This window comes from Rhinatrema bivittatum, chromosome 7 (genome assembly GCF_901001135.1).
Source record: "Rhinatrema bivittatum chromosome 7, aRhiBiv1.1, whole genome shotgun sequence".
NCBI lineage: Eukaryota > Metazoa > Chordata > Amphibia > Gymnophiona > Rhinatrematidae > Rhinatrema > Rhinatrema bivittatum.
The window spans coordinates 125,811,329-125,835,867 of NC_042621.1; the positions used below are offsets into that span (position 1 = coordinate 125,811,329).

At 42.1% G+C, this 24,539-nt stretch overlaps 1 protein-coding gene across 7 annotated transcripts in view; it reads right to left on the minus strand.

The window, feature by feature from the left end:
- Nucleotides 1-24,539, minus strand: part of LOC115095437 (inverted formin-2-like) — a 116,559-nt gene that overhangs the window by 30,730 nt on the left and 61,290 nt on the right. For 6 of the 7 annotated variants that reach the window (XM_029609074.1, XM_029609071.1, XM_029609072.1 and 3 more), the window contains 2 exons: nucleotides 8,927-9,034; nucleotides 1,163-1,233 (listed from right to left, as the gene is read on the minus strand). In XM_029609074.1, the coding sequence (XP_029464934.1) occupies nucleotides 1,163-1,233; nucleotides 8,927-9,034 (179 nt within the window). The remainder of the gene's footprint in view (nucleotides 1-1,162; nucleotides 1,234-8,926; nucleotides 9,035-24,539) is intronic. The other variant, XM_029609076.1, reaches the window with a different exon arrangement.

The following is a 24,539-nucleotide window of genomic DNA, read 5'->3' on the forward strand; positions in this document are numbered from 1 at the left end:
TCACATGGTAAGGGCAAAGGGCCATCGGCGCCATTTTGATTAGTGGCAGCCGACGGCCCGGGAGCAGGAGGACGGCCCAGAGTGGGAGATTGCTCCTGGGACCCCCACTGGACTACCAGGTACCTGTAAAAAGTTTTTGGGGGTGTCGGGGTGGGTTTAGGGGTTATTTTTGTGTGCCTTTTTTCCCGCCCTCCCCCAAAACGATAAGGGAACCCTCACGATCAATATCGTGGGGTTTTCCTATCGTTTTGGGGAGCCCCCAATTTCTGACGATTTTGAAAATATCGACGATATTTTCAATCGTCCGAAGCCCGATTCACATCCCTACTATATTTTGATTTGAAAACCAGAATCCGAAGTATTCACACATTCTCCTCCCAAGTCTAAATTCAGCTGGAACTCATTCCCTTGCAGTTAGATGTAAAAAGGGATACTAAAAACTAAAAAAAGCATATAGAAAAATAATAATTTCAATACAAATGCATGCTAAAAATCTGTTTCAGGCTGGTAAATGAAAGCAATTTATTGCATTTTTTCCTAATTAAATAAAACGCTCTGCTCCTATAACAGTGAAAGATGTCAGGAGGAGAGACCTTAGTAATCCTGAAACCTACATCCTTAAAAATTCATTAGTCTTTAGAAAGATACCTCCTCTAACTAATTCTATTAATTTTCATTTAGTTTTTTTCCATTCATGCACTGGAATAATCCTAAGAAATAGGAAGCCACATCTGTATATGTATTTCTGTATATGAAACAGTGTTTAAAATGTAAACAGACTTTCGGAACTAAATTGTTTTGGGATTTTTAGACAGCCTTTCCAAATAATGCTGTAAAGTGCCTTGAGCATCATTTAAGTCAGGTACTGTAAATCCCTGTCCCAAAGGATTTAAAATCTCAGTAGGAAACCAGAAGGAACAGGAGATAAAAATGACACCCAAAGTCAAAGAGTGATCAGTGAGAGAAGTTTAGATTTGAGCTTTGAACTGAGAACCTTTGCTCTAACCACTAGGCCACTCCCATCACGACCCAATTAGCTGGGTAAAAAGACGATTAACATGATCTACCCCAAAGGCTTGCAGAATAGAAATGCACAACAGTCCCTGAAGATTTTCAGCACTTCACCCAACAAACAGGAAATTAATACAAATTATGCTTATACCCAGCTGCTCTTGAAGAGGATTCAAGGTCATCTGGAAGACGTAGCAGATCAGAATGTTTCTCCTCGAGACCCTAAAAAATGAAAAAGGCTTCTGTTAGGTCTGGTTTTGTATAGCACTGCAGCTCTATCCTATCCCAGATCAAGATAAAAAAAAACAACAGACTTTAGGTCTAGGAAGACCCCACTTTCACTTGTTTTTATTGTAATTTTATATCTTTGAGCAGAGAGGGAACAGGTTGTGGTACAGAGATAAATAGCGGTGTCAAGTCAAATATTGTGTGCAGGTTTATGGCATGAAAATAAAGGCATAAAATAAAATATAGTTAAAAAAAATTAGTCACTTAAGACAAAAAAAAAAAAAAAGTGGGGGTAGTAGCCCTCTAGAAACACAGAACTGCAAAGAATTTTCAGAAAACAGTTTTTCACCTATTCTAAGCAACTAAAAGGAATGGGTAGAGTCTGTATAATTCATGCAGAACAAGCCCGCACTTGCTGTTTAATGAGCAGAAGAGAGCTAATTGCACATTATACTGCACCGGGATAGTGTACATGCATGCCTGAGAAATAGAAAATAGTCACAGTAGAATAGAGCACAAAGGTTGGGTGGAAAAGCCCATCCCACACCAGACTGGAGAGGAAGCTTTGAGATTAGAGAGCATGAAGTTTTAAGTTACAGTGCATCCTGGGACCAACCCCATGCACCATGTTAGAAAATAGATATGACTAATATTTCAGGAGGCATGCCTGCAAAATTTATGAAATGGTGAAAAAGTGAATTTGCTTGCTGTATACAGAATTTCTTAGCAGGATAAATTAGCCAGGACAATGGGTGATGCTATCCAAATGGCACCAAACACACCCATCTTCTCTCTAGCTCAGTTTTTACCACAGAGTCAGGCCAATGCAATAAACTGCGCGTAAAAAACAGCGTCCAAACTGGGCACCCATTTTTTTTTTACTCCACACACATTCACCTCTTGGGCGCCAGATGCAATAGGCAAATGAGATGTCATGCTAAAAAGGACATGCTAGGGATAAACTGTGCGTCCCTAGCGTGTCTATGGCATCAGGTGTCCAGGAGATATGGCTGTGTGTGGGTTAGGAAAAAAAAAAAAAAAAAAAAGGACACTCAATTTTAAGAGCATCCATTTACCTAACCTGCGTGTCAAGACTTTTTTTTTTTGTTTTGTTTTCATGTTGCTAAATTTTGTGGTTCCGTCTACTTAGTATCGCAATGATATCAAGTCCGAGAAAGCACAGAAAAGCAGTATTTTCTACTTTTCTGTTCAGGGCTTAGGGCGCCTCAAAACTTAATGCCATTTCTGGGTCTGGTGTTAATTTTTCAGGTTAAAATGTGCACATCGGGCATACAGTGATTTTTTTTTTTTTTTACATGGTGATACAAGCTAATAGCCTCATCAATATGGCATTTACAAGTAATGAGCATTATGTGCTGGTTTGGACTGTATGTTTTGGATGTGCTGATTCCCTTATTGCATTAGAGTTATGGACATGTGTCCAAAATGTGCATCCAACTGCAGGTTAAACTGTGCGCTAGGCTGGATATTGGATCAGCCTGCATATGTGCAGAAGTTCCCACACGCATGCTGCCTTGCAAGGCCCTTGGTAGGAGTTTAGCTTTAGCTAGGAGAGTGGACACCATACATGACTGTTCTGTGGATGCTTGAGCACCCCCAGTATTAAGAAAACCCATTCACAGTGCCCAGAAAAGGGTCGTTTGTGTAGAGTTTAGCACTCCCAATCATTTTTGTAAAGTTGGTTTCTCTGGTTGATCCCAGGGATGCAGGCAGGTATTGAACATGGTTATATACTTCTATATACCCACATTTAATATTTAATTTTAATTTTATCCATATGTTACAATGTTCCTTATATTAATTGTTTAATCAACTGTTATCTTGTTACAATGTAAAAATAGGGCAGTTCCGGCTCTATTCAACCTGTTATCTGGAAACCGATGTGATATCTCGATCGAATGTCGGTATACAAAAGAAATAAATAATAATAATAATGGTTAATTCATCCTACTATCAACAGAGAACCCGCATTTACGGTATGCAGACTATTTCTCCAAAATAGACAAGCAGAGGCGAATTAGCCAGGACACATAGGGAAGCCCAAGCTAAGGGTTGCAAACGGAGCAAATACTGAATAAAGCAAGCTGGCTCCCATTAGTGAACAGGCTATGCATGGCGTAAAGCTATCACTTCTTGAGAATTTGTCCAGACAATAAATGGGACATGAAGGTGTGTACTGACAATTAAGTTGTAGCTTCACAGTTCTCCTCAATGGATACAGCTCTTAGGTGAGCAGAAGTAGCCATGGTTCTTTTTTGTTAAGCATGGACTGGCCTTTAGATTACAGCCTATCAAGGCTCATCAATGAATGATGCAGTCCATTAGCCAATTGGACATGAAGTATGTGTGGCAACTGCTATCCCCAGTCTAGTGAGATCATAGGACACAAACAGTTGAGAAATCAGTTCTTTTCAGGTAATAGGCTAGGGCCCTTTAGCAGTCCAGTGTCTGAAAGGCCTTTTCTTTTATGCATGAGGTCTTGGAAATAACATGGGCAAAATAGCCTGGTTCAGATGAAAAAGCAGAAGCTTCGGATGAATGCAGAGCACTACTCTTGTGGAAGATCTGGAGGTAAGAAAATATGAGACCAATTTCTGAAGTTCACCGACTCTTGTAGATGAAGTTAGTGACTAAACACACAACCATTCACATGAGAAATGTAAAGCCCATTCCAGCAGCTCATAGGAAGGCTTCATCCATTGTGCTGAGATGACATGGAGGTCCTATGGCACAGGTGGTTTTGAAACTGGAGGATTCATATGTCACAAACCCTTCATGACCTTTCACATTAAGGAATGAACAGAGATAGGTTTATCCTCCCTCAGAGTGGTATGAAGCTATGGCTCTCAGGTGTACCGAGACAAGATGCAGAGAAGAACAAGTATTGAAGGAAATCTTTGAGAATCACAGATGAAAGGGTTCAGAGAACCCACCTGACACCAAATGTAGAAATGCTTCCATTTAAAAGCTTTATGCCCTTCTGGTGAATGATTTCCTGGCTGAACACACAATTCCTTGTTTTGCTAACCATGGAGGTCAAAGTATTATAGAGCACTTAACATCCATGCCATCAAATTGAGGAAGGAAAGGTTCTGGCAACATATGCAACCTTCTTCTTGCATTAGCAGTGCTGGATAGGCTTCTAGAAGAAGTCAGAGGGTGACTGATAACCTGATGAAATTGGAGAACCACACCTGTCTGGGCGAAGCTGGGGTGATAAAGGATAAAGACATACTCCGTTCTTGAGCACCTTCTGCACCATCTTCACCACTAGCAGAAGTTGTGGAAATGCATTCAGCAGATCTGCATGCCACTGCAGCAGAAAATGTCCAGAGCAAAAGTGAATTTGCCTCAAAGAATTGATCAAAATCTTTCAGCCTTCCTGATGTGAACAAGTTGATTGGTCACCTCCATAAAAGTTCAAAACAACTTGTTTGCCATTTCTTGATCCAGAGACCACTAGTGTGGACAGAAGACCCTGCCTGGGCAATGTGTTGGAGACTCCAGGAAGTTAGGGTCTTGCTTCAAGCAATCTATGACAGAGAGCCCATATTCAGATCCTCAGATTTATGGCAGAGGGTCCAGGACCATGCATCCCTTGTTCCTCCAGTAAATCTATCCAAGCACAATGAATTTGAGTCTCTGGGTAGGAAGGAGGTTCAACTTGGTGAAATTAAGTCATGAAGACTAGGGACAGCAGGCAGTGAATTGTTTTCTCTAAGGAGTTAAGCACCCTAACTTGAAAAGGTCCGATTATCAGCCAGTTGAACACACATGGGAAGATTAATCACCTAGCTAAATAGATTGCCACTATTGCCAGGCATTTTGTGAAGATACTCAGGGTTGCTGAAAGGGCAGAACTTTGTATTGGTAGTACAGTTCCTCCAATGTAAACTTGAGGTATTGCCAGTGCAAAAAATGAATGGGTGAGGCAAGATGGCTGCCTATTGAGACACATGCAAGGAATCCTCTCTCCGGGTCGTCAAAGTTTTGGTTTCCTGTTGTGATACCGCAGTGCTGAGGAATGCCTCATACTAAACGCAAAGCCAGACCGGGAGATAGTTACCAGTTCTCCCCTACCTAGTTCTGTGCAGCCTCAGATTCAGGAGTTCTTTCAGCCGATGCCAGGTTTGACTCCTGGAGAGGTGCCTGCTGCAGCGGTAGATGCAGAGCGGAAGTCTCCGCCGCAGGCCAACGAGATCTCCCTAAGCCCGGGAGCACTGGTTACACCATCTCCTCCTTGGCAACGGGCCGATTGGAGGAAATGCATTGAGTTGTGAGTGGAGCAGAGATTTATTTAACAGCTTTTCTATACAGATATTAGTTGGCACATCATATCGGTTTACATCAAACAATAGATGGAAAATACAATGAACAGGGAGGGGGACAACATAACATGGTGCAACAACGGTGCTGCAACTAGATGAAGCTATAATTGAGAGCCTGAAGAGGAGAACTGAATAGGTAACATTAACAGGCTGATACAGTACGCTCCAACAGAGTGCACTGTTAGCCTGCTATTGGACGTGGGTTTTCCCTTACCCCTTATTGAGTAAGGAGAGGAAAACGCGTGTCCAACCCGCAATAGTGCCCTCAACATGCAAATGCATGTTGATGGTCCTATTAGGTATGCGCGTGGGATACAGAAAGTAAAAAATGCAGCCAAGCCGCACATTTTACTTTCAGAAATTAGCATTGACCCAAAGGTCGGCGCTAATTTCTTCCGGCACCGGGAAAGTGCACAGAAAAGCAGTAAAAACTGCTTTTCTGTGCACCCTCCGACTTAATATCATAGCAATATTAAGTCTGAGGTCCCGAAGAGTAAAAAGTTTGAATTCGGCCCGCTGCTGTCGGGCCGAAAACCGCACACTCAATTTTGCCGGCTTCCGAGCCCATGGCTGTCAGCGGGCTCGAGAACAGATGCCGGCAAAATTGAGCGTCGCTGTCAAACCCGCTGACAGCCGCCGCTCCTGTCAAAAAGGAGGCGCTAGGGACGCGCTAGTGTCCCTAGCGCCTCCTTTTACCCGGATCTACCGCCGGACCTAATTTAAATAGTGAATCGCGTTTGCCCGCTCTCCCGCAGACTTTACTATATCAGCCTGTAAATTACTAACTTAGAGATAGCCATAGAGAGTGACTTAGGAGGGGAAGTTGCAGCTGGGGCACAAAAATTCCTCATAAGTGAAGATTCAGCTGCTTTTGTTACATTATTTCCAGCCCAAGCCAAGGCTGGACCCGATACACTGGGTACAATTGCATCTGGTGGAGAGAGTCTACTAAGGCCCAGGTTGGTAAAATTAATTTGTTAAAACCACCTGTTATAATTCTGGACATTTTATGGAATGCTCTGGTAAAATTGGAAGCTTCGATTGGGGGGTTAACTACTGCAGTTATGGACACTAATACATGTCTCCAGAACAGCTCCATTAAAATAATGGTTCAAGAAACGAAGAAGAAAGAATTTAGACTCTCATGTGGTCAGAAACAGCTGGGACAATCTGAAATATGTTCTAAGATTGAGAATGGGATATGGTCTCAATTTGAGAGTCCTTAATTTTCCTAGTATTAAGAAGACTGCCTCAATACAGCTATTTTGAAATTGTGTGTCCCAGAATCTCAAGGTTTCTTCTTCTGCAATGCCCATTTTTATTAAGGCATATATTTGCCTCAAGTTCAGAATGAAGGCAGGCAGGCATTAATTTCAGACGGCAGCGGGCAAGTGTACAGAAAAGAAGAAAAAAACTGCTTCTCTGTACACCCAACTTAATATCACAGCGATATTAGGTCGGAGGCCCCAAAACTTAAAAAAAAAAAAAATCTGCCCCCGGGTTGGAAAATGGATGCTCAAATTTGGCGGTGTCAGTTTTCCAAACCCGTGTCTGTCAGCGGGTTCAACAGATGCTGGTAAAATTAAGCATCGGCTGTGCCACGACCTTCTGCACAAAGTGTGTCAAATGGTGCAGAGGACCTTTATACCAATGGCTTCTTATATTTCCTTATGTTTTGCACATTTCTTTTGCAAGTTTGATATCTGGACTCATTCATTGATGTCTAATTTTTAACATGCAAGGGTTTTTTTTTTGTTTGTTTGATTTAAATAGATCATTCCCTTCTCTATATTAGCAATTTAAGTGCTTGTCCTTTACTAATTGGGTCCAGTCACGTGACCCCCTTTTGGTGCCAATTCAAGTTACTTATTTGCCACTTCCATTTAGTTTTCAGAGTTATGCCGTCTGCATCTCTCTTGTAAGAGGATTGTTATACTTTAAATTTGCTGGCTTTGTAATCGAAATCCAGTGTCTAATCTTTGTATTTCAGCATTTTTGTTTTTTATATTGACAAGTCCTCCTCAATGCAGCTTCTTGTAAAACAATTTCATGTTGGGGAATCCTACTCTTTCCCATCCTGTAAACAGCAACTTTGAACTCTGCTTGAAAACAAACCTTTTGATAAAATCCTTTTACAAACCTTAGCTGGACTTATGTAAATTTGAGAAGCAGCTCCCTTTCCTGCCATCAATAGTCATGCGCCAACAGTGCAGTGTGCTTCAGTGGCCCTGAGACACAGATGAGCCCCAAGTAAGAAGGAGAGGCTTGGGAGTGTCATGTTGTGGCACTCTCTGCTTCGCTCAACCTCTGTACAATGGTGGAGCCAGAAGCTGGCACCCTAGGAAGGGAAACCCTGTTCGAGGAGCCTTTGCTTGAGTCAGCATGGAGGGAACTTGAACAGGCCCCTCTCTGGGAAGGACTTACCAGCTCCATTGCTCCACTGACCTGTGGACCTCCGCCATATTCCATGCCTTCTTGGAGAGACCAGACCACAGTCCAGGCAATTGCAGAGCTGTGATCAGGATTGAGATTCCTGCATTAGATGACGTGGCCGTCTGTAGTAGACATCCTGCAGCTGGCTCCAAGTAGTCCTTGAAGCCATAGGTTGCAGTGCACATGGAACCAAATATATCAAACTTTTACTTTTTTTTTTATTTTTTATTTTGTATAGCAGTTAAATATTTGAGGGGTTGCTGGGGCAGTGAGGCAAGAAATCAAAAAAATAGGTAGTGAAGGGAAACTTGAGAAAAATCAAGAGGGTACACATCTGGTGTAGAAGCTCTGACAAAGACTGGAGGGCTCCCAACACAGCATGTGCATAGGAACTCCTGTGCATACTCCATAGTAAAAAAAAAAAAAGCAAATAACTTTGCTGCTGCATTATGAGAGATTGGTACATTCAGCGGTGTTGTATGACATCACCCACTATAACATGTCAGCCTTGTTTGTCCACAGAGGAGGGGTGGGGTGTGTGAGGGAAACGCACACCCACCCTAATGAAGTTAGTGCTGTCTGTCAAGCTGGAGGTGTAGGGCAATGGGGAGAAAAAGCATCTCTCTCCAAACTGGTTTACACTAGCTATTAAAGCATTTTGAGCTTAAAAGGATGAAGCCAGGTAAAATAGATCACAGCTAACCATCACTGCAGAAAAAAAAACCCAAAACAAAACTCCTGAATCTAATGAAGATTAAAACAAGAGACAAGAATAAAATGAGATATTGCAGAATTAATGTGGTTTAAAACATTAAAAAGTAGAAACATAGGCCAAAGTTAAACTTGCAAAGTATGCATTATATAATACACACACACAGCTTCTCTCCTTTAGGGATTCCTCATACCTCCAGAATATGATGTAAAAGAGTAACACATGGTTGGTTTCCTTTTACATCTGCAAGTTTCAGGAGGCTGTTAATCTTAAAGCCACTTGCATTGCCTTTGTCTTTTCCCTGAAATAAGCAGACAAAAAAAGCCAATCCTAGTTTGTCACTGGTTTCTATCACATTCATGTCAAAGGCTCATAAGTAACAAAATGGACTTTATGCTCTTGAAACACTGCAGCTGAGAAAAAAAAATTCACCAAATAGCTTTACGTTTTATTAATTGCAACTCCGCACTGCTCATAGATGAGCAAACATTGTACATAATTAATTTCCTAAATAGAACCAACAATCTCAACCTAACTAAAGAAACATGCCATCCAAATAATCCACCCTCCTAAGAAATGATCAAGATCAGAATATTTGAGTCAAAATGCTGGTAGAAGGGGGTAGAAACTAGGAAAAAGCTACAATTATAAGGTGTATAAAGGAATTTTGTACTATGCATAGACATTCATTATCCCAGTTTAGCATCCCTACTGATCATGCTCAAACACAGATGTTGTTAGCATGGAGCAAGGCATGAAGAATAGATGCCAAAATTTACAAACATGCCTGATGCCATATGATTCAATGAAAGAGGGTAGTATGGCCTATTGGTCAACAACAGGTTTAAAGATAAGTGTCCCTTATAATAAAAAGACAAAGTGAAATTGAAATGGCTTGTAAGTCTCACATATGAATGAATCATTTCACTTATTACTGATACTGTCACATGTACATGATATGAATACATCTTTACTAGTAGAGAATTTAATCCATTTCTTTTACCATCCACCTCTGTGTTTTGGTTAAACTACCTAAAGTTATGTGTGGACAAATCAAAATACATCAGAAAAACACACAACAGCAAAATATAAAATCCTATTCATAAAATGCATAAAACAAATATAAACTAAAACGAAGGAGCAAGAACAGTATCAACTATATGCTATCAAAGAAAATAAGCAGCAAACATCCTTTTTCAATGGATAGGATTTCAAGTCATGGTCCCATCAAGTTCCTTATCTTTTCACCCTACAGAAGAACATACAGACTAACTTGGACACATCCAACCCCTTTGCTTGCTCTATGACATCATCCATGATGACAGCAAGAAGCAACCATTTTCACAGGGTGTAAATAGCCTTCAAAAGATCCTCTTCCAGTTCAAATCAGGAATGCTGCTTCCAGTAGCCAGGTCAAGCAAGGCTCCATGCAAGGCTTCGGTCTGAGGTTTCTCTGGATATTAGAAATAAATATCCCAATTACAGAGAGATGAGGAATTGACACAAATGGAAAGATGTTAAGTTACAAGTAGTCCATAAGTAATCCAGGATAGAGCAGTGGACCAGCTGGAGGGTGAGGGAGGAATACACCACTCCTTGAGCCTCTCACTGAAGGAGATTATTAGCAAGAGCACCCTAACTCTTTGCAGTCTTAAGTGGTCAGTACTCAACCGGTAAGTGTAGCAAGAGGTTTCTTCATTACAAAGTTTGCATATGTATATGAAGAATGCAGTATCTATAAATCATGAAAGGCAGTACAATATGATAAACTGACAATGACACCAATTGCCAGGCTTTCAAATATTGTCCTGTCATGGGTAGTTTACAAAGTTCTTGAGGTTGCCATACCGGTTTATAGGAAATGAGCCATGAGTACTTCTGGTTATTATATTTGAAGCATATTCTTATGTGGTCACACCTCCTTAAATGAAGCACAAGTGCCCTGCAAAGCATTGCATCCCCAATTCACAGGAGCCTCATCTTTCTCCAGAAAGCATGAGTCACAATAATAAGGCTAATAGGTCTTCCACTAAGCAGTGCTGTACTCGTAACAAAAACTTGCTTGCAAGTGGAGTGGAGAAGTAACCTAGCGATTAGAGCAGCGGGCTATGAACCAGGAATCCTACTTCAAATCCCACTGCTGCTTGTGACCTTGGGCAGGTCACTTTATCCTCCATTGCCTCTGGTGCAAACTAAATTGTAAGCCCTCTGGGGAAAGCAAAACACCTATGGTACCTGAATGTAATCTGCACGGTGTCAAATATCATGGAATATGACACAGGAACCATTGCAATGGTTTGCATATACTTTCTATCTTCTAAATCAATCACAGGCAAGAAGCAGTTCATGGGAGAAGAGTTGCTACATAAAAACAGTTCTTAGATGTGCAAATGAGTTTTATTATGTTAACAGATTATACACACTGAACTAAATGTATCTAATCCAAAGGCAGTCCACTCCACATTCTGTCTCTCTAGATCACATGGACATGCAGGTCAGAGACCCAGGCATGAAGTACAATGGAACTCAAAGTCATGACAGACAACGTAGCTAAGGAAGGTGTTCCTTCTATTCTAATTCCCTACTGTACAGTCCTTGTCCCCTTAATATCCACTTCCACTCACTCTCTGGGCAAAAGACAGAGGTCAGATGTGATTTCAAGCAAGCATAGTCTGCCAACTACCACTGCAAAAGGAGCTTCCACAGGGCTACTGTGCTATCCCCTCAGTGCTTCTCCAAGGTCAGTTTGAAGGAAAAGGAGCAGTTGAGAGAAAATACTGTAAGGGGAAGAGAGAATCATCTGTTGTAACCTGCAGAACTAAAAAAACAAAACAAAACCCAAAACACCTTACAATTCTTGTAAGTCTTAAGTCTGTTATACTTTACTGAGCAGGTTCTGCATGCTCCACATGTTGTGGAGATGTGCATGGTTGTGATCTTCATGAGTGATGGCTGCAGTGCATGAAATGCATCAACAGGTAGCATCCATGAAAGATGCAGCGTTCAGAGCATCATTCGTGAGAATGTATGCAACTTAGGGTATAAAAAAAACAAACACACACCCAACATAGCACAAAGCACCTTCAAATCTGCTCATGTCATTTTGATGTTACTGGAACATAGGAAAAGAAACATGTGCAGGCAAAAACCTCTATGGAACTTCTGCCAGATTCTTAAGCTTCCAGCTCTTTGTTCAAACTGCTGGTGGACCTTTTGCCCTAATTTAATCTGTGTAATATTTCCCCCTAAATTTACATAAGGTTCAAATCTTTGAGGGGGGGGGGGAGAAGGAAGAGGAAAAAAAATGCCCCATTTCAAAGTTTGAAAGCAAAAAACAGATTTAAAAGTTTTTCTTCCTTTTGCCCAAAATTAAAAAAAATAAAAAAAAGCCCCTCAGCTTCTGCTCAGTCCTTAGACCAGTCAGCTAAGTGGTCAGATTAGGAAGATTTTAAACATAAAGAGAAAAAAAAAAAAAGGTTTTGACATTTCTAGAGGAATCAGCAACACTAAGATAACTTAAAACGTGAGGGGCCCTAAAAATAAACAAAAAATAGTTTATTTGTAGGAAGATAAGCACCTATTCACCACTACATCCATAGCTTCCATGGTCTTTGCTCGTTCCTTGAAGCAGATGTGCTCAATTTACAGATACTTTGGGATATGGACAAGACAGACAGACATTAATTCTCAGTCATGACTCATAATGGCCACGCTTTCCATGGAAGTTCATGCATGTTCAATAATTGCTTGTAACGCTCTCTTTACTTGTTTCCCAACATTGGGCTTTTTGCATCCTAAAAGCATAAAGGAGAGAGGTACAGTACTGGAGATTAAAGTCTTCCAGCACAAAAAAGGATCTGGGGGTGATTGTATCTGATCTTAAAGGTGGCCAAAATAGGTGGATAAAGCAACAGCAAAAGCCAGAAAGATGCTTGGCTGCATAGAGAGAGGAATGGTCAGCAGAAAAAGGGAGGTGATATTGCCCCTGTATAGGTCCCTAGTGAGTCCTCACTTGGAATACTGTGTACAATTCTGGAGACCGCATCTTCAAAAGGATATAAATTGGTTGGAGTCAATCCACGAACTATTTTAGTAGCCACCCTCTGTTCTAAAGTATATGGGGACAAACAAAGATCTAAACATGGAGAGGAGAGATATGATGGAGACATTTAAATATGTCAAAGGTTTCCATACACAGGAAGTGAGCCTCTCAACAGAATGAGGATGAAAGCAAGTAGACTCGGGAATAATCTTAGGAATTTTTTCTTTGAGAGGGTGCTGGATGCATGGAACAGCCTCCCAGTGGAGGTGGTGAAGACAAAATCAATATCTGAATTCAAGAGATCTGAGGGAGTGATGGGAATTGTAAAGTTAGGTGGCTAGATGGACAAACTAGATAGGCCATGTGGTCTTTTTCTGCCATCATGTTTCTGTGCAATATGTTTGCATACATTGGACACCCAGTGTATGCAAATATATTATTGCATATTCATAGTGGATATCTTGAAAAACTCAGACTATGGAGGGTCACTAGAACAGGGTTTAGAAAGCCCCAGTAGATGACATTGCATCAGGTAATAAATTATGCATCCTAGATGGATATTTCTATATTAAAGTGGCATAAAAAGATAAATGTCATTCTGATATCTGAAATATGCAGAGTATCGGAAGAGCAGCAAGCATCAGAAGGAGCTGGAGTATTGTGATACACAGATGTACATGTAAAAAAATCTTGCATTTATATTAAAAATAAAAAACACAAACAAAAATCACCACAGTTTGGTATAAAGAGGTAAAGGAGATACTGAGCAATAGAGAAATTACTTACCTGATAATTTCGTTTTCCTTAGTGTAGACAGATGGACTCAGGACCAATGGATATAGTGTGCTCCTGATAGCAGTTGGAGACTGAGTCAGATTTCAATCTGATGTCAGCCTACATATACCTGTACAGGAAGCTCTGCTCTTCAGAATTCTCCTTGAAAAGCAATATAGTGGATATATGTGTGCTTGAATAACTTGATTAACTTGAACTAGTTCACGTGAATTGTAGCTGGAGATCGCCGGTATCGTCAGAGAAACACCAAACACCCGGTAACTATGGGTAAGTCTGGCTTACCCGTGCTTGTCTTGCTCTCGGGGATTGTCACCCGGGGTTTCCGTATTTTGAGGCAGCAATGGGCGGGATACTGAGTCCATCTGCTACACTAAGGAAAACAAAATTATCAGGTAAGTAATTCCTCCATTTCCTAGCGTGTAGCAGATGGACTCAGGACCAATGGTATGTACAAAAGCTACTCCCGAACCGGATGGAAGGCTGCCCGTGGCCCACTTAGTACTGCCCTTGTGAATGCTGTGTCCTCCCTGGCCTGAACATCCAGGTAGTAGAACCTCGAGAAGGTGTGAATGGAGGATCACGTCACTGCCCAACAGATCTCGGCGGGTGATAGCATCTTGGTTTCTGCCCAGGACACTGCCTGGGCCCTTGTGGAATGGGCCTTGACTTGTAGAGGTGGAGGCTTGCCTGCCACTACATAGGCCGCCTTGATTACTTCTTTGATCCAGCAGGCTATGGTTGCCCGCGAGGCTGCTTCCCCTTGTTTCTTCCTGCTGTGAAGGACAAATAGGTGGTCCCTCTTTCATACGGATTCCAATCTTTCCAGGTAGCAGACTAGGAGTCTGCCGATGTTAAGATGGCATAGGCGGCGTGAGTCTTTCAAGTTCTTATGCTCATCTGGAGATGGCAGAGAGATGGTTTGGTTTAGATGGAAACGAGAAACCACCTTTGGAAGGAAGGAGGGGACAGTGAGTAGCTGTATGGATCCCGGTGTGAATCTGAGGAACCGTTCCGGCAGGATAGAGCTTGAAGTTCGGAGATGCGATGGGCTGAACATATTGCCACTAGGAATAAAGTCTTCAAGGTCAGGAGCCGTAGGGACAGACTGAATGTAGGTCTCAAGGAAGCTCCCGCTAGGAAGTAGAGTACTAGATTGAGATTCCATAGGGGTACCGGCCACTTTAGTGGTGGTCGGATTTGCTTGACCCCTCACAGGAAGCGGGAGATGTCTGGATGGGAAGATAGACTGATGCTGTCTGCTTTGGCTCTGAAGCAGGCCAGCGCGGTCAGTTGAACCTTGGAGTTGAGACAACCCCTTCTTCAGGTCGTCCTGCAGGAATTCCAGGATGACCTGGGCAGTAGAGGAGGACCGGAAGGCTCATCTGCATACTGCTCCCAGCATCCTCCGGGAGAGGAGTCCAGAGGTCACCGCAAGCGATCCAGGGATTGACTTCCATTAACGGAGTGAAGATTAATTTAACCATGGTTTAAGAAGATTGGTAAGTATAGTTTTCAGAAATTTTTGGGCTTATAAAAGTTTGGTGAAAAGTGAAATTAAGGGATATATTCTTTAGAGTTTGTGTGTGTCTGAGGTAATAAGCAAGCCAGACATAGTTAATTCTAGTGTCTGTCTTTCCCACCCACTCAACCCCTGATTTTTAGGCACAAGACACTTTCTCATTAAAAATCAATCAGGCTCTTATCTAAAACATAATATTGTACCAGCTCTTATTGAAAGTTTAATCATCCCCTTGTAGGACACTAACTGATTAATTACTAAATTCACCTGTAAATTTAAAGTACTCTCATTCCAACTCCCTTAGTATCCTAAACTTAACTAGGAACTCAATAAAACTAAGATGAAGGCAGCAGTCCAGCAGCAAGAGGGGGGCTTTCCAGTCTTTTGCATTGAGTGTCACATGTATGATTTTTTACCCGCTGGTGAGAGATTGTATGTGTGCACTCTGTGCAAAGAGCTCCTGGCTCTCAAGGAACAAGTCCGATCTCTGGAGGCTAGAGTAGCAGACTTGGAGGAGCTGAGGGAGACAGAGAGGTACATTGACGAGACCTTCAGGGACATAGTAGCCAAGTCCCAAATCCATTCTGGCAACCCCAGTGCTGCCTTGGATCAGAAAGGTCTCCCAGTAGGAGAACATCACCCTGGTGTCGCAGGAAGTGATCCTGTAGCAAGGACCTGCTCTCCAGGTGATGTATTGTCCTCCCGCACTGAGGACAAATCTCCCAGGGCTACTGCCCAGGAGGGAAGGGTTAGGCCGGCCATCATAGTTGGTGATTCGATTATTAGAAATGTAGATAGCAGGGTGACTGGTGGACGTGAGGACCGCCTGGTAACTTGCCTGCCTGGTGCGAAGGTGGCAGACCTCACACGTCACCTAGATAGGATTATAGATAGTGCTGGGGAGGAGCCGGCTGTTGTGGTATATGTGGGCACCAATGACATAGGAAAATGTGGGAGAGAGGTTCTGGAAGCCAAATTTAGGATTTTAGGTAGGAAGCTGAAATCCAGAATCTCCAGAGTGGCATTCTCTGAAATGCTTCCTGTTCCACGTGCAGGTCCCCAGAGGCAGGCAGAGCTCCAGAGTTTCAATGCGTGGATGAGACAATGGTGCAGGGAAGAGGAATTCAGCTTTGTAAGGAACTGGAGAAACTTTTGGGGAAAGGGAAGACTTTTCCGAAAGGATGAGCTCCACCTTAACCAGAGTGGAACCAAGCTGCTGGCACTAACTTTCAAACAGGTGATAGGGCAGTAAACTAGAACAAGGGGGAAAGCCGACAGTCACTCAGCAGTGCATGGTTCGGAGACATGTATCCTTGAAGGATACTAATGAAACAGGAGAGTTAGGGCATCCCAACAGAGAGGTTCCATTAAAAGCAAACAAAGTTCATATGCCTATATGTAAAAAATCACCAAAGCTAATGATTTCCGTATTATCCCAAACAACTGAAAAGCAGGTTGTTAAAACAAGCAAAAACCACACTTTGAAGTGTCTGTATGCCAATGCCAGAAGTCTAAGTAGTAAGTATATCGCTGCGATATATTCAAGCACTGATGCTTAAGAGTCTATCTTGATTGACGGAGGACATTTTAAGAAAAAAGAAAAAATTTCTGATAAAAAATTATTTTTGAAATTAAAACTACAAAGAAGGCGAATGATTGAAAAGACCGTTTGGTGTCTCTGTAAAAAGGTCACACAACGTCAGATTTGGTTCCACTTTTATTGTTGACAGATTTCAATTACCCCAATATTGACTGGGTAAATGTAACATCAGGTCTTGCTAGAGACAAAGTTCCTGGATGTAATAAATGATTGCTTCATGGAGCAACTGGTTCAGGAACCAACAAGAGAGGGAGCTATCTTAGATTTAATTCTTAGTGGAACGCAAGATTTGGTGAGAGAAGTAATGGTGGTGGGGCCACTGGGCAACAGTGATCATAACATGATCAAATTTAAACTAATAACTGGAAGGGGGACAATAAGTAAATCTGCAGCTCTAACATTAAATTTTAAAAAGGGAAACTTTGATAAAATGAGGAAAACAGTTAGAAAAAAACTGAAAGGTGCAGCTGAAAAGGTTAAAAGTGTTCAACAGGCTTGACATTGTTTAAAAATACAATCCTAGAGGCGCAGTCCATATGTATTCCACACATTAAGAAAGGTGGAAGGAAGGCAAAACGATTACAGTCATGGTTAAAAGGTGAGGTGAAAGAGGCTATTTTAGCCAAAAGATCTTCATTCAAAAATTGGAAGAAGGATCCATCTGAAGAAAATAGGATAAAACATAAGCATTGTCAAGGTAAGTGTAACCCAACACGAATGCTGGAATCGAGTGATACAGTCCCGATACTTCAAATCAGTATATAATGACAACGTTTATTTCATTCAAGTTCGGCAACTCCATTGTTATAAGGGCGGTCTTATAAAAAACTCGGGGTCCCCCGACACGGTCCCGTGTTTCGCCAGCGGCTGCGTCGGGAGGGATACCCACAGTGTTTTACAGGAAATCTAAAAACAATTATATAGGACTGTATTAACAATGGTTATGGTACAGAATATATAACAACAAATGAATACATGCATGCTCAGGTTATTACCTTTAGACGGGATTCATACGTTCCTGGCATGGAGTGCAATGAAAGAGAGAACGCTAACTACTTAAAAGCTGTCAAAACTCGCGCCAACCAGATTCTACAGACCAATCAGAATCGAGGAACAACCAACCAATCATATGTGGATAGGGAACGACTGTAACCTATCAGGATCATGTGAAATGAAACCATTCTATTTCTTTGTTAAGGCCCTTCGGTGAAACACTATCTAAGCGATGTATCCATCTCTGTTCACAGCGCAGTAGTAGAGTGTCAAAGTCCCCACCACGCAGGGAGGGGGATACTACTTCTAAAACAAAGAAAAATAAATCAGATACTGTATGAGAGTGTAACGTCCAATGATCAACAAGTGGGGCCAGAACACGAGGGTGTCTAATGTTAGATCTGTGTTCGATAATCCGAGTGCGGATCTGTCTCCTAGTTTTTCCCACATAAACCTTATCACAGGGACAGCGTATGATATATATAACGCCAGAAGAGGCACAGTCCGAGTCATGACGTAAGGTATAGCTCTTTGCGGTAAAAGGTTCAGTAAAACGAGATAAAGTAGTAGTGTGTGTACATACAGAACAGCTCCCACATGGTCTGTGGGTTCCTGTCTGTGTGCTACTGAAGCGATTTTGCAAAAAATCAGAAGAGGTCAGGATGTCCCGTTGAAGAGTGAAGTAGATACCAACATTCAAGCTATCCGCACGAGTGCAGCTTCGCTAGAGCAATTTGAGCAACAACATTCTGAGTTCATCGAGAATTTAGCTAAGTTCAAGAGAGAGCTAAAAGTCCAGAAATACAAAAAATTCCAACGTGATAGTACGGATTACAAGTCGGGATACGTTTATCAATGGATGAACCCTGCCAGACCACCCAAAAGGACAGTGACTTTTGCTCAATCTTCAGACGACTCGTCTGGCGAAGAATCTGTGGTTCCACCACCACAAGGTATTCAGCCCAATGCTGGTTTATCATTGTCATCCTCCATTGCTGCTGCTTTTTTAGATCCAGCACCGGCTCCTCGCAACAACCGGGGGTCGAGATCGCGAGGTCGCCCACCGATAACTTCACGATCCACTCGCACCACACGACAGCAACAGGACCCTTGGCAATAAATTCAGATATAGTGTTTAACCTCTCTTCTAGAACGTTATCACATGACGAGCTGAATTTGTTGGCAAAAGGTTTATCGTTTGTACCTACTGTTAAAGTGGACATTTTTGATGTGCAAGTTCATTTGTACCGTTTTTTCAGACTGCTTAAACTTAAACTATTTTTTTCAGATTTCCATCCCCCGCAGGATAATTCATTGGTCACCGTAAAGTCTAGATGGGTCCCTCCAGGCCCAGTAGATCCTATGATCTCTGTTTTTGAGAAGTTGGTACAGAATGATATTAAATCACTGTTACAAGAACATCAATACATCCACTTTAACCTATCAAAATATGAAAAAACCCTCTTGTCGTCTTTATCGGAGGACCCTTCTATTATCATAAAATCGGCAGACAAGGGAGGGGGAGTGGTAGTCTTGAACAGGGCGGACTATAAAACTGAAGTTCTACGCCAGCTGCAGGATACATCTTTTTACCTTCCTTTACCTTCGGACCCGACAGAAACATTGAAAATAGAAATCGCCTCTATAGTGCAAGCTGCCGTCTCTCATCATTATATCACCAGTAAGGAAGCTACTTTTCTGACCATTCAATGCCCCACTATACCAGTATTTTATGTACTTCCAAAGATTCACAAGTCCCTTATAAACCCTCCCGGGCGCCCGATAGTATCGGGGATTGGCTCGGTTTTGGAGCCCCTCTCACAGTTTGTGGACATTTTCTTGAGACCTTTTGTCTCTACTATAAAGTCATATGTACGTGATTCCTCTCACCTGATCACTTTACTAGATGGTGCCAATTTTCCTCCTACCCCTTTTTTATTTATCACCTTAGATATTGTTTCTCTGTATACTAACATCCCACAATCAGATGCCCTAACAGTCATTCAGGACACTTTGAACACTCGCACAGAACCCATTAGGATTCCAACCTCATTTCTGATGCAACTTACCGAGTTAGCATTAACCAAAAATTATTTTCGTTTTGAATCATCCTTTTACCAACAGATAAAAGGCACTGCAATGGGTGCCACTATGGCACCCAGTTTAGCATGTCTGTTTGTAGCTCAATTTGAAGAAACATATATATATCCTTCAGGCTGGTGGAAATTTATACATTCATGGTATCGTTATATTGATGACATCCTGTTAATCTGGCTAGGGACAGAGATACAATTTTATTTATTTTTTGATTGGTTGAATCAGTGCAACCCACATTTACAATTTAGCTTTTGTTTACATAATTCAGAGATACCGTTCCTGGATTTACTTATTTCCAACACTGGATCAGGTTTTTCTACCACTATGTATCGTAAAGACACCGACCGTAATACAGTGTTAAAGTTTGATAGTTGTTACCCCAAAAACCTTAAAAAGAATATCCCCACTGGACAATTCCTGAGACTACGTAGGCTATGCACTACGACGGCTGACTATGTAGAAAAAGCTAAGGAGATGTTTGCCCGGTTCAGGCAGAGAGGGTACCCCTATAAAGTTTTAAAATCTGCTTATAAGAGAGCCCTTTATGTGAACCGTGATTGGTTATTCCTTCCCACACGAAGAGATGATAACTCTTCGTTGAATTGTATTTTACCGTTTTCACCATCCAGTCACGCAATTTCCATCATCCTTAGAAAACATTGGTCTTCTTTAGCCCTCTCTAGTCTGTTTCACAGCACTTTGAGATTTACGTACCGCAGAGGGAAAAACTTCCGGGACATCCTGACCTCTTCTGATTTTTTGCAAAATCGCTTCAGTAGCACACAGACAGGAACCCACAGACCATGTGGGAGCTGTTCTGTATGTACACACACTACTACTTTATCTCGTTTTACTGAACCTTTTACCGCAAAGAGCTATACCTTACGTCATGACTCGGACTGTGCCTCTTCTGGCGTTATATATATCATACGCTGTCCCTGTGATAAGGTTTATGTGGGAAAAACTAGGAGGCAGATCCGCCACTCGGATTATCGAACACAGATCTAACATTAGACACTCTCGTGTTCTGGCCCCCACTTGTTGATCATTGGACGTTACACTCTCATACAGTATCTGATTTATTTTCTTTGTTTTAGAAGTAGTATCCCCCTCCCTGCGTGGTGGGACTTTGACACTCTACTACTGCGCTGTGAACAGAGATGGATACATCGCTTAGATAGTGTTTCACCGAAGGGCCTTAACAAAGAAATAGAATGGTTTCATTTCACATGATCCTGATAGGTTACAGTCGTTCCCTATCCACATATGATTGGTTGGTTGTTCCTCGATTCTGATTGGTCTGTAGAATCTGGTTGGCGCGAGTTTTGACAGCTTTTAAGTAGTTAGCGTTCTCTCTTTCATTGCACTCCATGCCAGGAACGTATGAATCCCATCTAAAGGTAATAACCTGAGCATGCATGTATTCATTTGTTGTTATATATTCTGTACCATAACCATTGTTAATACAGTCCTATATAATTGTTTTTAGATTTCCTGTAAAACACTGTGGGTATCCCTCCCGACGCAGCCGCTGGCGAAACACGGGACCGTGTCGGGGGACCCCGAGTTTTTTATAAGACCGCCCTTATAACAATGGAGTTGCCGAACTTGAATGAAATAAACGTTGTCATTATATACTGATTTGAAGTATCGGGACTGTATCACTCGATTCCAGCATTCGTGTTGGGTTACTACATTCATTGTTTGAATGCTGGCCGCAGCTCGGTGGCTTGTGGTTTGTTCAAGGTAAGTGTAAAACATTGATAAGACAGGTGAAGACAGAATTTTGAAATGAAGTTGGCCATAGAGGCAAAAACTCATAATAAAAACTTTAAATATATCCAAAGCAAGAAACCTGTGAGGGAGTCTGTTGGACCATTAGATGACAGAGGGGTTAAAGGGGCTCTTAGGGAAGATAAGGCCATTGCAGAAAGACTAAATGAATTCTTTGCCTCCGTGTTTACTAATGAGGATGTTGGGGAGATACCAGTTCCGGAGATGGTTTTCAGGGGTGATGACTCAGACGAACTGAACAAAATCACTGTGAACCTGGAAGATGTAGTAGGCCAGATTGACAAACTAAAGAGTAGCAAATCACCTGGACCGGATGGTATGCATCCTAGGGTTCTGAAGGAACTAAAAAATGAAATTTCTGATCTATTAGTTAAAATTTGTAATCTATCATTAAAATCATCCATTGTACCTGAAGACTGGAAGGTGACCAATGTAACCCCAATATTTAAAAAAGGCTCCAGGGGCGATCCGGTAACTATAGACCAGTGAGCCTGACTTCAGTGCCTGGAAAATAGTGGAAACTATTCTCAAGATCAAAATCGTAGAGCATATAGAAAGACATGATTTAATGGGACACAATCAACATGGATTTACCCAAGGGAAGTCTTGCCTAACAAATCTGCTTCATTTTTTTGAAGGGGTTAATAAACATGTGGCTAAAGGTGAACCGGTAGATGTAGTGTATTTGGATTTTCAGAAAGCGTTTGACAAAGTCCCTCATGAGAGGCTTCTACGAAAACTAAAGTCATGGGATAGGAGGTGATGTCATTTCGTGGATTACAAACTGGTTAAAAGACAGGAAACAGAGAGTAGGATTAAATGGTCAATTTTCTCAGTGGAAAAGGGTAAACAGTGGAGTGCCTCAGGGATCTGTACTTGGACCGGTGCTTTTCAATATATATATAAAATGATCTGGAAAGGAATATGACGAGTGAGATTATCAAATTTGCGGATGATACAAAATTATTCAGAGTAGTTAAATCACAAGCAGACTGTGATACATTACAGGAGGACCTTGCAAGACTGGAAGATTGGGCATCCAAATGGCAGATGAAATTTAATGTGACAAGTGCAAGGTGTTGCATATAGGGAAAAATAACCCTTGCTGTAGTTACACAATGTTAGGTCCCATATTAGGAGCTACCACCCAGGAAAAAAAGATCTAGGCATCATATTGGATAATACTTGAAAATAGTCGGCTCAGTGTGCTGCAGCAGTCAAAAAAGCAAATAGAATGTTAAGAATTATTAGGAAGGGAATGGTTAATAGAATGGAAAATGTCTTAATGCCTCTGTATCGCTCCATGGTGAGACCACACCTTGAACTATGTACAATTCTGGTCGCCGCATCTCAAAAAAGATATCGTTGCGATGGAGAAGGTACAGAGAAGGGCGACCAAAATGATAAAGGGGATGGAACAGCTTCCCTATCAGGAAAGGCTGAAGAGGTTAGGGCTGTTCAGCTTGGAGAAGAGACGGCTGAGGGGGGATATGATAGAGGTCTTTAAGATCATGAAAAGTCTTGAACGAGTAGATGTGACTCGGTTATTTACACTTTTGAATAATAGAAGGACTAGGGGGCATTCCATGAAGTTAGCAAGTAGCACATTTAAGACTAATTGGAGAAATTTCTTTTTCACTCAACGCTCAATAAAGCTCTGGAATTTGTTGCCAGAGGATGAGGTTAGTGCCGTTAGTATAGCTATGTTTAAAAAAGGTTTGGATAAGTTCTTGGAGGAAAAGTCCATTAATGGCTATTAATCAATTTTACTTAGGGAATAGCCACTGCTATTAATTGCATCAGTAGCATGGGATCTTCTTAGTGTTTGGGTAATTGCCAGATTCTTATAGCCTAGTTTTGGCCTCTGTTGGAAACAGGATGCTGGGCTTGATGGACTCTTGGTCTGACTCAGCATGGCAATTTCTTATATTCTTATGGGAATTTTGACTGTCCACGGAAGGATGTCACAATCTTCACACCAGACTTCGTGTATACACCAGATATTCGTATATAAGTTAAAGATGTGGAAAACCTGCATGCTCGGAGCAAGGTGTCAAGTATCCGCACTTCTTCAGGCAAGACCTCTCAATGGCCAGACCGTAAGAGAGAATCAAGTTGGGTCTTCGTGGAGGATCGCTCCTTGCTGGAGCAGGTTCCTGTGTTGAGGTTGACACAGGGGGTAACCCGCCAGAAGTTTTCGCATGTCTGCATACCACGGCCTTCTTGGCCAGTCCAGGGACACTAGAAGTACTATCCCCCTGTGGTGTTCTATCTTGCGGATGATCCCGCCCAGTAGTGGCCATGGAGGAAAGGCATACAGCAGTCTTCCTGTGGCCAGGTTTGGATGAGGGCATCGATCACCTGGGATTGAGGGTCTCATCTGCGACTGAAGAACTTGGGAACTTGGGCATTGGACCGGGTTGACAAAAGATCCATGGCTGGGGTTCCCCAGCGGTCTATTATCAACTGGAAGGCTGTGATTGACAGCCTCCATTCCCCTGGGTCTAGACTTTGTCTGCTGACGTAATCTGCAGTGACATTGTCTTTTCCCACGATGTGGGCGGCTGAGATCCCTTGCAGGTTTGTTTCCACCCAGGTCATTAGGGGGTCCTTTTTCATGGACATCTGTTGGCTTTGGTTCCTCCCAGGTGGTTGATGTAGGTCACTGTTGTGGCATTGTCAGATATGACTGACAGCTTCTCCTCGGAGTCTGTGACTGAATCGTAGGCAGGCTAGTCTGACTGCCCGGGCTTCCAGTCGGTTGATGTTCTATCCAGACTCTTCCTTGTCCCATTGCCCCTGGGCCGTCAGTTCCTGACAGTGGGCTTCCCACCCTCATAAGATCGCATCCGTGGTGAGCAAGACCCAGATCGGTGGGGATAGTCTTACTCCCTTGCTCAGATGGTCTTCATGTAGCCACCATAGGAGCTGGGTCCGTACCTCCGCCGGCAACTGGAAGCAGACTG